General features: G+C 45.4%; 1 protein-coding gene across 6 annotated transcripts; it reads right to left on the reverse strand.

The window, feature by feature from the left end:
- Window positions 1-79: 79 nt before the first annotated feature.
- On the reverse strand, window positions 80-14650 carry LOC118769428 (nocturnin-like). 6 transcript variants are annotated; one of them, XM_036516518.1, is made up of 4 exons: window positions 9675-9803; window positions 9196-9244; window positions 1459-1731; window positions 80-1096 (listed from the first exon to the last, which is right to left on the reverse strand). In XM_036516518.1, the coding sequence occupies exons 3-4, from the start codon at window positions 1721-1723 to the stop codon at window positions 258-260; spliced, it is 1104 nt and encodes a 367-aa protein (XP_036372411.1). In that variant the 5' UTR covers window positions 1724-1731; window positions 9196-9244; window positions 9675-9803; the 3' UTR covers window positions 80-257. The 6 variants fall into 6 exon arrangements, with proteins under 6 accessions (XP_036372411.1, XP_036372409.1, XP_036372408.1 ...); XM_036516516.1 differs by lacking the exon at window positions 9196-9244 and adding an exon at window positions 9292-9335; XM_036516515.1 differs by lacking the exons at window positions 9196-9244; window positions 9675-9803 and adding exons at window positions 6321-6761; window positions 7029-7889.
- Window positions 14651-14708: the final 58 nt, after the last annotated feature.

Here is a 14708-nt window from a genome sequence, read left to right on the forward strand (position 1 = left end):
ATAATAATGTAACTGTTGAAAACCTAGTGAATCTGATCTGTGTCTCCTCCTTTCACACTTAAGACTCTGAAGTGCCTGACAAAATTCCTTTCCACCTCCCAGAGGGAAAAGTAGGGTTTAAATTTTTATTAATCAAATAAAATTACACTTATATGGTAACTCCTGTTGAGGCAGGCATTTTGAAAATAAAAACACAAAAGACGTGAGTGTTCGATGGTGCCCGTTTCGACAGCACTGCCACCAGAGAGAGACCGGCCCTACATGAGTCTGTCAGGCTCGTCCAGGAAGCTGAAGTCGCAGACCAGCGAGAGGTGGTCGGAGGGGTAGTTGTAGGAGGGCAGGCGGTTCGGGCCGATCTGCTCGGCGGTGGGGAAGTCCAGCACGGCGTTCACGCTCAGGGCGCACCGCGAGTACCAGATGTAGTCCAGCGTGTGGCAGACCTCCCCGGAGGGCCGGATCTTCCAGGTGGTGTAGGGCGGCTCCGTCTGCCCGTCGGCGCTCAGCTGCTTGTAGGCGCTGTCCAGGCCCAGGCTGGAGGAGGCGAAACGCCGGTACACGTCCTCGCTGGGCTCAGCGTTGAAGTCGCCGCAGACCAGCAGCGGCATGCCAGCGTGCCCCCCGGTGGCCACCTGCAGGTTCTGCAGGAGGTCCGAGCCCTGGGCGCTGCGCAGACGCTCCCAGCCGCTGCGGGCCTTCAGGTGGGTCACGGCCACGCAGAGCGGGCGGCCTGTCGCCCGGTCCCGCAGCTTCTGCACGATGGCCACCTGGTTGGTCTTCAGCATGGCTGCCGCCAGCCGCACGCTGGCGCTGTCTAGCAGCTCGAAGCGATCCCGGCTGAAGAAGAGGGCGCAGCCGTCGGGTCCGTTGTTGCACTCCACGTCCAGGCAGGGTGACCAGGGCTTGGGGCAGAAGGTGCCGTGGTAGCCCAGGCTGCGCAGCACGGGCTGGAAGGTGTCGAAGTAGTGGTCCACCTCCTGCAGGCACAGCACGTCTGGCCGGTAGGTCAGGATCTCCTCCAGGATGAGGTACTTGCGCTCGGCCCAGTTCAGGGCCTCCAGCGGGCACTGCACGAAGCTGTCCTTGCCCTCACCCAGAGCTATGAAAGCAGACCAAAAAGCAACTGTTAGCCATGCGGTTGTCACCAGGATTGTGTTTTTACACCATGAACACCAGATGGAAATGCTGAATGAATTTTGGTTACTTGTAGCGACTCTTGACTGAATATCCCTAGCATGGTTGTCCTCACTGCTTTTTTGTGGTGATAATGTAAAAACCCACCATGAACACTAAATGAGAAGGCCTGCAGTTTACAATTGAGGTTACTTGTAGAGACTCTTGACCGGATATCACTAACATGTTGTGGTTATAGCGTAAAAAGTTGACTCATGTCTGCTTAACAGCACCACCAAAGTGTGATTTTTGAAGGCTCTGAGGACGGCTGCAAGCCTCCAGCGCTACCTTGAGCGAGAACGTTCCACTGCATGACCCGGATGGGGCGGTTCTGGGGGGCGGGGTCCTTGGGGAAGATGAAGCTGCGGTGTAGCCGGGCGGGCCGGTTGCGCAGCACCTCCTCGCACTCCTTCAGGAGGTCGTCGGGGCTGCAGGGCTCCACGTCGACCTCCTCCTCCTCCTCCTCCTCCGGGCAGGCTGCGGCCCGGGCCGTGGGGGCGCTGCTGAGCGTCTGGGCCAGGGCACTGTACAGCCTGCTGGTGCTGCTGCCCATGGAACACACTACGCAAACACACACACACAGGCACAGTCAGATTGCACTGAATCCAAGGGCAGCTCTTCCCCAAAGGCAAGTCTTTCTGAAATAGCTGGAGCATCGACACTACCTGAAGAACCAAGACCATAAACAATACTGCTTAATGCTGTTTAATACAAAACAACAACTTCGGGCTACAGCCCAACAACACAGTGAAACATGGTTTGCTGGCCATACCAGCTAACTTAGGTGGCGAAGCCATGATAGAAAGGAGAATGAAGCTGGTAAAAACTAAGTGTTTGTGTCCCGTGTTACTACAGTATCGATGAATAAAAATCGACAGACGTTAGTTCCCTGGGAGTGCAACTGGCTCCGAAATATTTTAGGAAACCTGGTAAAATGAAACCACACGGGAGTCAAGACCGTGATGAATCTCAAAGCGATATGCCCAAAGGAGCAACACCTAACATGCAAGAATATCAGTTTAGCAAACTATTCAAAACAATACAAGACAATTCAAGATGGTCATGTCTGACACGTCTGCATGTGACCCACTGTCAGACTCTCAGGTGCTTATACAGGAAAGCTTGGCAGCACAGACACGCTAACCCTATCTGCCTATGTCTAAATGCCAGCAGTCTTTAAAGCCATACACCTACTGACCCTCTTTAGTTGTATGTGTGCCGTTGAAATGAGGCCCAATATTGCAGTGTCCATTTCAACTTTCCAAGCTTCAGCTATTGCTCCAATGCAGTTGGCCCAAGGAAATCTTCAGGATGAACGTCATCAGTACCACTTACACCTGCCTAGATCATGTTTGTAAATACATACATATACATGTGATGCAAATACATCACTTGCCAAATTTGTGTATTAGCTTCCTAGCTTATGATAGAGGAAGAAATTCTGAAATCTGATCGTTTTCGAGCTGTTTATTTTTCTTTGTGAAATTTCCCATGATATGTGAATGACCTGTTACCTTTGTTACCTGGATGAGATTAATATCGTTATGATCATATTTAAAGTCAAAGCTTTATTTTTATTTTCTGGCTTGAATTCTGTGATTATAATGAGCAGGATTCATATCATGATTACCAATATCATCACATTGGTATGCGCATATTCAATTTTTCTGTCTGCACTGTACTCTGCTCTCTGTCCAGTACACTGCGCTCTGTGTTGGCCCTCACCTCATGTGAATCCATCCGATACCAGTCCTGAGCCCTGATTATCAGTCTGCAGGACTGATCCTTGTGTGACCTCTGTTGGAGCGCTCCATGTGAAACGCGGTACAGGCAGCTAAGATGCCGCTTCACCCGAGACAGTCGACCTCTCAGTCTGTTCGTCTGCCTCTGCGTGGATTAGGTCTGAAGACATCATCTCAATTATGGAAACTGTCTGGGACCCTGATACTAATTATCGGACGAGCAAACCGAAGCCGAGGGCTCTGTAACTTACTGGCCTGAGTACAGATGTTCAAAAAGTGTGTTGCGAAACAGTACAGCACCACCTGCTAGAACACAATGGAAGCTGACAGATGTCAGATAAAACAAACAGTATTGTCACCTGCTGGAACTCAACTTGACAGAGCTGACATCTGTAGCCTACCTCTATGTATTGGGACAATTGTTTTTCCTGAATTGTCAGAGTGATGCACCAGAATCCAGGCTCATACACCCGCAAGACACTGCCATCGTCAATGAAATAAAGCCCATCTGCACTCTTTTTTCCTGCCCACGGTGTCTCAGGGTTTCTCCGATTGTTAAGTTGGATCATGCTCTTTCCTTCAACAAACACCCTTGATTTACTCTGAGACACCGTGTAGGGGCAGTTTTTTAGAGACATTTTCACTCTCCCCGTCTAACCATTGAGGAAAATTTGGAAAATTTGCTAATAACTGAATAAGATAAACTGACATCAGCCCTTGGAACAATCCTGCATATCTATTCAAATGATTCTATTCGTCACGTCTGAGACTAAGCTGCTAAAAGATAACAGGCCATGGATAATGGCGACGGCATTAGGATATATTAGATCATAATCACTCAGCCGGAAATCTTAAAGCCAGCTACCATGCATGTATCTACAAAGCATCTATAGCTGAAGGCAAGGAGCCTCAAAGAACGCTCTCCTTCTGGCCCCATTAGTATCCCAGACAACAAGAATGTTTAGCCAAGTACTCCAAGCGCACAGTCTCCTGGAGATCTACATTTACAGGAAAGCAAAGTCGTCCTGGCAGCTGCCTGGCCGCCCTAATGTTCTGTAACGTTGAGCTTCACACTAAACACCAGCGCTGTCACGGCTAATAGGAACAGCTGTGCTAACATTTCACCTCAGTTTAAAAGCTTTGTCTCTACATCCGAGAGGCCTTCGGGGGTGATTTCAGCCCAGCTCTCTAGACATTACTGAGACACAATGCTGCAAAGATGAAAAATGACATGATAGAAAACAAACAGAAGAAAAGTCCTTTTAAAGCTCCTCTAGAGGTCAGAACTCTAACTAGACAGCATCACATACATTTGACAACTAAGTCAGCATCTGTGTGGAAATACTGCCTCTTCTGAGATCAGCTTTTGATGCAGACATATGTAGGCTATCAGCTTCTGGCTGAAGAGACTCCCTTTCGATAGAACAATCTGTAGAACTGTTTCAGTGTAACAGCACACTGACCATCCATCAGCTTCACTAGAGTAGGACAAGCCCACTACAGCCCTACACTTCTGACATGCGGACACACCAACACCTGTGTGGACATTATTTTTTTGGGCAATGTGTGTGTAAGAGTCAAGGTTTATTTTTAGAATGCTGCAATACACAATATGTCAACACCACTGACTTTAACATGGCAATTCCACAACTGCTTGTAAAATGGAAAACTTTCTTATGCAATTTTTTATTAATGTCCTCAGTCATGTTTTACATTTCCTATTTGGACAGGAGCAACTGTAAAGCAGCAAACAGCTTCATAGGTGGTGTGTGTAATATTATGTTTGCATATCTGCATGTGTGTGTAATACTTTCATATAAATGTTTAGTGCACAACTCAAGTTATGGTTAAAATTATTTTACAAAAAAACAAACAAAAGACAATCTGAGAGTTCTCCCAACTAGTCTTATCTCTGGGCTTCATTTTTACTCAAAGTCACACAAGTGTCCCTCTATATGAAAGACAGAGAGGCTGAACAAACAGAATAAAAAAAAGATTCTGTGCGTGTGAAAGAGGAAGCTTGAGCAACTGTCCTGTTATTTTCCATTCTGGTATAGAACTGGAAAATATGTATTCTTATTTCTTTCTAAATGCATTAGGCGTTGCATATCTTCCTTATGTGAACATGAAGCTAAGTGTGCTTCAGACGAGGGCAGACAGAGGTAAACGAACCAGTCAGGGACACCAACCACTAAGACCTCACCACATGCTCCTTTACATCAAGCCCAGGACTTGCAATTAATGGAATCAACGCTTTCAGTGCAGGCGAGAGTGCGGCTACCGGCACAGTCCAGACAGGTCCGAGTCTGTGTGAGACCTCAATGAACACTCAGCAACAGGCAGGATTGATTTTTAAAATCCATTCAGGCTCACTTCCTTTCGTTTTCAAATATTGGACAAGGATATAATTACCATGAATTTGTTTTTCTTTCTGAATATTTTTGTGGCATGTTGTACGAAACTATACAAATCGATTCTTATCATCTCACCAAAGGTTTGTCTTTTTAAACAAAACAAATTAAGGACATCGCTAATAGTGGTCTCCCAAACCCCATCTCTCCCGTTCACCCCCTGCTTCTGCTACACAGTTAGCGGACAGGGCCCAAGGAGAGTCCTGTGGGGAGTCATTGTCTTGATGTACACTGGCCCTCACGCAAAAAACTGCAGCAGCCCAGCCGTTTCCTTTAGCATGCACTAATTAGTCCCGTTTGCTGAGCTTGTAACATGAGCCCTGTCCCTTTTAACAAGACTGCCTCTGGAGCACCGAGGTGACGGCTCTATCGCCATGACAATGACCAAGCTGTCAGGCTGTTGTGTGCACTGTTGTTCCTGCTGATCTGGACTTAGACACAGATCAGTGATTGTTTTCCGAGCAGGGCATTTTCTATGGCCGCAGGCAGCTTCCCCTAACCTCCACCCCCGGAGTGCTTCATCATGCTTGACTGCACAGCTTCAGTTTCAGCTTTAGCAGCTGCAGGCCTGGTGGAGACTGAGGTCCAAATACATACCATGCGCTACAGTTTAGGTGTAAGCCATTGTGCTATTCTGTGTTCAGTATCTGAAGCGTCACATTACATTGCCAAACATCTGTGCTACTTAACATCCAAGATCTGCTTATTATAGCAAGATAAATGTTTCTCTGTCTTTTGGTCAGTTAACATTTGGCCTGTTTTTGACCAAGTTATGTCTCTTCCAACTTCAGCTTTTATCAACCAATGTCATCTTGTTGAAATATAGTAGGTGACTGTAACTATACAATTTTGTTGTGGTATGTGAGGAGTGACATGCACACATGCGTGTATGCACACACCCACATGCGTGTACGCACACACCCACACACACACATACAAATTCCCGACGTACATTGCCCTCAACTGTAAGAGAATTAAGAAACAAGGCTTGTCTTACCCATGACTTCCATCCTTCCAGCGGTCCCTGTGTTCTGTGTGTTTGATGCAGTGGAGAGTACTGACGAGGATTGCTAGGGACTGACAGTGAACGTGCTCCTCTGCTCCCCGCCTCTGCTATTGTTCTCAGCGAGCACATGACCAACTCCCCTTAAGCCAGTCTGCAGCCAGCCGGAGCGTCACGCTGAAGAGACGGGATTACACGATAAAGACGTCAACTGGCCATATGGGCGCCTGTGCGGCAGAAGTCATGTGGAAACGATGGGGCACGGTGTGCAAGGGCGGCCCTAATTGAAGTTTCCGCACCCCCGTCACGCGCTTGCTGCGAGCAATGTCACCATGGTGCCTTTCTGCTTCGGAAGGGTGTTAAGAGAACGCATTTGCAGTCTTGGCGTAATAAGTGCTCGCTTTTCTCTGACTCTTCTTCTGGTGAAGTGTTTTACTGTCGGGGTCCAGAAAAGGGAAGTGAGTACTGTTCCAGTTAAATCTGAGCAAATTTCAATGACAAATATGTCACAATGGACCCTATCTCTGCTTGTGTAACAGGAAGGAAAACCAGCGAACATGATGGAGCTAACGGCAGTACTAATTACAACACTACAACATTACAAGAGCCCTACAATATATCATGTGTAATCCATTAAGAATATTAAAGTAGCATGTACAGCTTCCTACAAGGGATAACAAGCAAGCAAACAAGCAAGCAAACCTTGAACTGAAGGGGAGGAGCTGGTCCACTCTCACTACTTTGAACTGTTGTCTGTTCTGTGTTCACATTAAGTCTGACTGTTCTGCACGAGTGTTGATTCCAAGGCAACCGATCCCACAGCGTCTACCTGGGACCAGCAACAAACCAAACACAGTAGTGACCAAGATGGTGGACTTTTAAGGTTCAGCAAAGCAGGGGTGGAACTATCAATGCAAAGTCTAATGTTCCATCACTGACACATTCACACGGTGACTGGAACTCCTTAGCCGAGCCAGCACAGTATGCATATGAGTAAAGGATCCCTGGTTAAAACCAGCAGCCAGGGTTCTGCAGACCAGGAGTCATTCTTATGAGCAGGTCACACTGTCTGACTGAGTAAAACACACAAGGGGTGGAAAAGGTGACCATAGCCCCTCCTGTCAGTCAATCGCTGGACAGTCTTTGAAATCAGCATGCAATGGGATCACTCCCATGGCACCATTCTCCATTAGAGGATAAACGATTCAAAGTGAAGACTTTCAAATGCTTGCTTGTTCATTTAGCAGCGTAATGCTCTATGTTCGTTTTATACAGTATTAAGTATGGCCTGGTTATGTTCGTTGCTGTGGCTAAAATCATTTCTGTAATTCAGGTGATGCAAGTAGAACTGGACAATAAAATGGGAGGGCGACAGAAACCAAAATAATAATCAAAATGTAATTAAGGATAATGGCTATTACAATTTCATCATCATCGAGGCTGATTTATTGTGGGCACCGCCCACAATTCATTCCCACAATGCACTGCAGTGACATCTGCAGGAGAGCGGTGGGCGATTCGTGTCGCTGTCATTCCCAAACCCTGATGTGCATGATCGCCGGCTGGCCGGAGGAGACGGGGCGGGGGGGGGTGGGGGGTGCAGGGGGAGGCGGGGTGCGGGTATTTTTAGCTGTGGCGCGCCACAGAGGAAATGTCACCGTGTCAGGGCTGGAGGAGGCTGACGCTGTTCCTGACAGCGTCCACTGTTCCCCTCCCGTGTCGCTGTCTCGCGCAGCAAGCACTTGGTCGGTCATCTGCTCGGCGCTGAGGACGGTGCGGCTGGTGTTTGACAGCTCTGAACAAGCTCCGCGGCCCCAACCCTCTCAATCAGTAAACGATACTCGAGCACCTCATTTGGCCTGCCGTAGTTACGCAACTTCGCATTGCCGTGGATGCCGAGCGCATTCGCAGGCATTCTGTGACGGAGGGCGGCGTGATCCCCACCTTGAGCTGAGTGCGCTCACTGCCTGCATGACCAGCTAGTGCCCCATAGCGCCCCCAAATGGAGATCTGCGGTCTGGAAACGCAAATTCAACAACCGTGCAACATAGACAGAATAGGTGCACATCTGGCGTGTTTGATTCTTTCTCTGTATGGAGATCCCAATCATATTCTGCTGTCCTAACCTAAACAGGCATGACTCAATGCATTCCCATCCTAGATTCATAAACCTGTTTCAACAAGTCCAGTGAAAGCAGCAGACTGTGCCAGGACACGGTACATAGCGTTATCTTAAATCAATGTGACAGCACAGGAGAGGATGGTCCATTCTTGGTTCAGGTGTGGTGGATTATATGAGCAGGGCATGTTTGCGTTACTCATTTATGTCTTTGACGTCACGGGGACAGAGTGCCATTTTTCAGCAAGCAAATACATTCAATGTGCTGAGTTACGCTACCTCAGTTTCATCTGTAGCCCTGATGTGGGCTGAGAAAAGGACACACCAACAGAGTACACAGAATACTTCTCAAGCAGAACAAATAAAGACAAAAGTTAAAATGTCAAGCAACTGAGTGTGTGTGAGTGAGTGTGTCTCTGTGAGTGACTGTGTATATGGGAGTGTGTGTGTGTGTGTGTGTACGAAAAACAGGATGATGAAACAGCCAGGATCTTACATATTGATATAACAATGACTAGCCTTCCACCAGCATTCTAGATTCCAAGCACAGGTATTAGAATTGCTACAAGTCTCACGCCACCAGGCAGATTGCTCTGGGAAGACACACACTCACAGGACATTAGTTATAACTGTGAGAACACAGAGATCCCACACCGGGCAGGCAAGCATTCTTACGCTTATGTAACAGGCTGCACTTAGACAACACAAATGCCAGGGTGCACCACCGAGCGTGTAAAAGGGGGTTACTACCAGAAGCAGGATATGTCACGGAGGAGAAGAGACTTCACAAGGGCCCTGGCTTTATGAATGAAAAGTTAAAAGAGAGAAAAATGTCATATGACTTACCAGAAGCCAGTTTGCCAAGAACTTGTTCTCACGTGAACATAAACCTGTTTGAAACCATTCTGCTATTGAACATCATAAAGTACATTAAGTAACTGGAACCATACTTGGCTACAGCACATAAACAAACTGTTTACGCCAAGTATGGTTCTGCTGCAAGATGTTAAACATTTAGACCATTGTTGCACAGTATCTTACACGTATGCTCATAAACAATACTAATACATACCGTCACTTTCATACAAAATAAGCTACACTAACTTCTCATTTACCATTATAGTAGGATGTTATCAGCATAAACACAAAGCTAGGTCCAGCAAGTCCAAATGCTTAGACTGAACTTTGGACATGGCCTTTCACAAGAATATAACCTTCGTGTCCCTTACCTCGATGAGAATCTGGGTTAAAGCTTTCCTCTCTCCACCTTACTGTCCACGTCAGTTCAGAAATGTGAAGTTTGTGCAACCTTGACACACCCAGTTTTAGGGCAGGCGCACAGAAACACTAGCAGCTCCTTCTGCACTACAAGGTCATTAAACAACATGGATCTATGACTAGCTCGCCATCTGCTGGCCAATGGTGGAAGTGTGCCTGTGCACCGTGCAAAATTATAACTCCTCCCCATTCACCCAGAGCAATCAACCCTGAGTTCAAAAACCTACCTGTTACTCTTTTTAAAGTTACTATATGCCAAAATAGCACTTTTTTGTTGGGAATTATATACCGAGTTGTATACAGTAATGGGCTTGCTGATCTACTGATCTATGTTATATCGATCAGTGCATTCAATAACCTGTTAATGTAATTTATCCTTGGATACACAATGTTAACGATAATTTTAACTTAAAGTAGCTATGAAGTTACCAAATCCTTTTCTCAAAGTAATATTTTTTTTTTTAATTTGCTTTTCAATGTTAAGTCAAATTACAGACCAGAAGGAGTACATTCCATTGTTAATTCATATTTGAGTGGGACAATTATCTTGATACAACTAAGAATGGCACATTTTAAAAATCAGATTTAAAATTTAGCTGAATTTTTTTAGCAGTTTTTGTTTGTTTGTATGTTCTTTGTACATTCTTCTGTAATATACAGGTTGTGTGAGTAAGAACTCCCCTTGCTCTTTCTGCTGTAAAAAGCCTAAATTAAGAGAAACCTCCATTACCTAGTATCACACACCTCTGTATGTCTGCCTTCATCTAATAGCTGTAAGTCTCACCAGACGTTTAGGGAGGACTTGAACGCACCCCCTCTTGCTGTCCAAACTCACTAGTCTGTGAATTCTAGTGAATGTCAAAAGCAGTGCTGTGCAACCCTGGACCAGAATAGTATGAGGTGATCAAGAAAACCAATACAACTGCTTTGTGACCTAGTTCTGTGGTCTGAAGCTGTATGGACTGTGCTCTATAGTACATCTTTAATCTCTCCTCTGAGCTTGCTGTTCTCTCAGGCACAACCAGTTTATGCTGTGAATGAGTTACAGAACCAGGGAAACTTTGTGCCACAACACTGTGGCCAAGTTTCTGCTATTTCTATGTTCAACTCTCATAACAGACCTTTGTGAGACTTCTCTCCCCAACATACAGGACCTCTGAGGTAGGAAACCGAATGTGGCCAAAGCCACTCGCTGTACCGTTCAACCATACCGAAATACAAACGCACGTGCTGTGTGGTTAACACCAACAAACCAGTAACTCTTGCCAGACTCCTGACAGCAAGCTCAAACACTGGTGTCCCCTTTCTCTGAGCTGGGGAATTTTCAGACCTCACAGCTGATATTACATCCTTGTACTGTCATGTCACACATGGTAAACATGTGGACTGATGAGAAAAAGCAATCAGCTCTTTAATTCTCAATTCTCACATTACGTGAGTTACGAGCCCAAAACCCCACAGGCACAGTGTACGCCTGGTCTACCACCCTGTCTAGCTATACCCCAAACCTAGACCTGGGGAAAAAAAAATGAAGCTAAACCATTTATTTGAAGGTTTGGGCACTAACCTAGTGTGTGTGTTGTGGGTGCATGCAAGGCGCGGGTCTAACCCGAACAAGATGGAACAAGAAAAGAAAACAAACCACAACACGTATGTCAAGGCAGCCCTCCCTCTTACTGGTTGGGAGGAAGATGACCTATGATGGGTGGTTCAGTGCTGCTTCCAGGCCTCCTGGCCGGTGCCGTTGCTCCGCCTTCTTCGTTCAATAATTTTTAAATGTTGGAAAAACACAAAAAGGAAAGCAAAAAAACCTCATACACGATATGCCATTCGATGAGGCAAAATAAAGTGACGCATCCACAGGTAGAAGAAGGGCAGGCATTCCTTCAAAAGCCTCCTTATGAACCCAAAAAGACGGTATATAATCTTGCGGCTATATACAGCGGGGAGCAACCCCATTCAAAAAGTGCTGAACGACACCAAAAACACAACCCGTCTGCAGGAAAGCATGAAAGAACACAAGTCCTCAAACACCCCCGTCAAACCAACTTCTACTACTACTTCTTTTCCCGCCACCTGCTATCACCTCCCTTTCCTGTCAAGTGGTCTTTATAACTTACCGGTGAGGGAGGGACTGCCCTGCTGTGTGTTGGTAATGACACAGTACGTGCCAAATCAAAGAAATAAAATATAACAACTTGTGTCAGTGTTTGAAGTGAGCCTAACCTAACACATGCCAACCTATATAGGGCCTGAAATCCTTGTTAAGTATCCAACACAAAATCCAATGAGTATTGGAAAAAGGTATATTTTATATATATTTACATATTCTAACCAATAACACTACAAGTCTGTGGTCCATCATCGTACATCTATCTGAACACTTCCTCATATATTTTCTCATAGAACCATTTAACATTCCTGTGAAAGTGGTGGTACGGGCAGAGTTACCTAAAAAGTGCTGCAATCAGTTCATCACACAGATGCAGCGTCTGGCGGTACAGCGCATGAGTCTACTTGACCTTGCTCGCGTTAGTGAGCGAGAGGTGAAAGCAGCAGAATTTGGCTAATGTGTCAGCCAAGGGGGTGAACCTCTGAAACCTGAGAAGCTGGCAGTCACAATGGGAACTCGCTGTTCTTGTAGGCAAAGGGTCTGTGCATGCCGTGCTAGCACGTCAACAGCTGTAGGTTCTGAGGATGACACGGAGAAAACGAACCGATGCAAACAAGCCTGCTTATTAATCGGTGCTTTGAATTTGTGCCATCGTAATATGCAGTACCCTAAATCAATCTACGGTCATGTTTACTGAGACAATCCCACAGGGCAGGGCTTACTTTATATTTCGGGGCCTAATTATTGTTGTTTATATAATTGCAACGGAGATTTAAGATGGGAAGAATTCATTAACAAGTTAAGCATGAATTCAGTGTTACCCTCTGATAGCTCTTAATCTTGTAAACACGTGTACTAGGATGTTCCTCATTCATCCTTCACAAATTACAACAACTTGTAGCAATTCAGTTTTTTTTTCCCCTAGGTATCCAATTCAATCTCACCACTCAGCCCTGCAGAAAAAGTTTAACACCTCTGATTCAACTTTACCCTCAGTGGTTAGAGCTATGGAAAAAAGCAGGCTCATGCTATTTAGAGAGGGCTGGACTGAACTGCATTCAAATGAATAGCTCCTTTTATACAGCTGTCAATGATTGGTGGTCTTGCTAAAGATGAGTTGCAGACGAAACCAAACACTGGCAGAGTAATTCCCACAAACAGGTCAGATTAACCACAAAGCTGACACATGTAAAGTGCAGGTATTTCGTTGTATTGGCATCAACTGACCAGTAGAATACCTTCAGATCCTCTGAAGTGTATTCAGGTCTGTGATGTAGGCATTAATGTGCACAGTATTAACAAAAAATCTGACAACTTCATCAAATTTGGGTCACCTGTAAACCAAGCAGCTGCTCCCACATAAAGCTAATTCATTGATTGCTCTGGACCCCAAGTAGCTGCTGTGACACTAATGAAGCGATAAAACCCTTTACCAGCATCCACTCCCTGAACATGAGTCTGGGAAAGACTCTTAATGAAAGAATGCACAGTATTATTTTACCAATGTCTTACTTGAAGCAGAGTATATGTGAAGGTATGGACCACACTGAGGTCCTGATACTGTAAGGCTGGATTCTGGCTCATGTGATCAATGCTGTGAGATTGTTGCTGTGCTTTTCGAGCGTCTGGATTCTTTTTTTAACCAGACCTCATCAGAAATACATAGCGGTCCTGACACAAGTCTCAGAACAGAACACATATATGTTATTGGTATGGCAGAAGGTGTTTACAAAACACATTTAAAATATAACCAAATGGGAATTCGCAGTATGAAATAAACAACACTCAGACATACTGATAAGAATAAGAAATACTCACAATAACATGTAACGAAAATCACTGAAAACTTCTTCCATGACAACCACACTTTCAAAACACACCTGATCAACACAGTGTAAGAGAGAATTCCTGAGAATGCAAGTTAACTTCATGCTCATTTAAATGAACACAACGTAGCTTGTTCAGTCTAACCACATACTGACGGGAAACTATGAAAATTGTCGCTTTTCTCTGCAAACACTGTAGACATTGTTTTTCAACATTGGCAAAGTTATCTTCGTGTTATTTCGTGCTCCGTGTATAACTTCCATAACATTTCATAATGCGACCTCTACAACCGAACAGAAATAGAAGTGATCACCATGCAACAACAACGAAACAATGGTGGAACCCATATGGTGGAAGTAAACACAACTATCTTTGTTAGCAGTTTTGTGTAGCACTTTTATAGTGAACCTCAGATTTCCATAAAGCAATGGACAGCTATCTATCAAAGCACAAGACTTGTGGCGATACGAAAAGTTCGGGCTATCATGAAAATGATGAATTTGTATAAAAAGCTTTTTTCCACCACTATGCTTGGCTAGCTCACCTGATCTGGAGCCGGCAGTACCAGACGAGACTACTTTCGATGCGGCCGACGCGGTGTTCGGGTTCTCGGTGCAAACTGAGTGGCAATACAACGAAACTGCTGCAGGGGAGATTCTCTTTAGGACTCCAGACTTTTTAACCGGTGATCCCAGTGCAGAGACACACAACACCGGTAAGTCTCTATGTAGCAGTGTCGAGCACAGTTTACCCGGACGTTGATACATGCCGTGCTCTGTTTCCGTAACAATGTAGCGAAGAATAGCTACCGGCTGCCCGTGTAAGTAGCTATCCCATCTTTACACGTAAAAAAAAAACTGTTATCTTCAAATATATTGACATCAGCACAGTCAATCATTTACCCGGTTATACACTAATAGCCATGTTATTCTTAACAGGCAATGAGCATCACAGTTACATTTTTGAGTGCATCCCTGGTCAAACATATCACCACGTTACAATCTGACGCAATGGGTAGTTAAAATGTTCCGTTGTGGAGGGGGGT

This window comes from Megalops cyprinoides, chromosome 22, assembly GCF_013368585.1.
Source record: "Megalops cyprinoides isolate fMegCyp1 chromosome 22, fMegCyp1.pri, whole genome shotgun sequence".
Lineage (NCBI taxonomy): Eukaryota > Metazoa > Chordata > Actinopteri > Elopiformes > Megalopidae > Megalops > Megalops cyprinoides.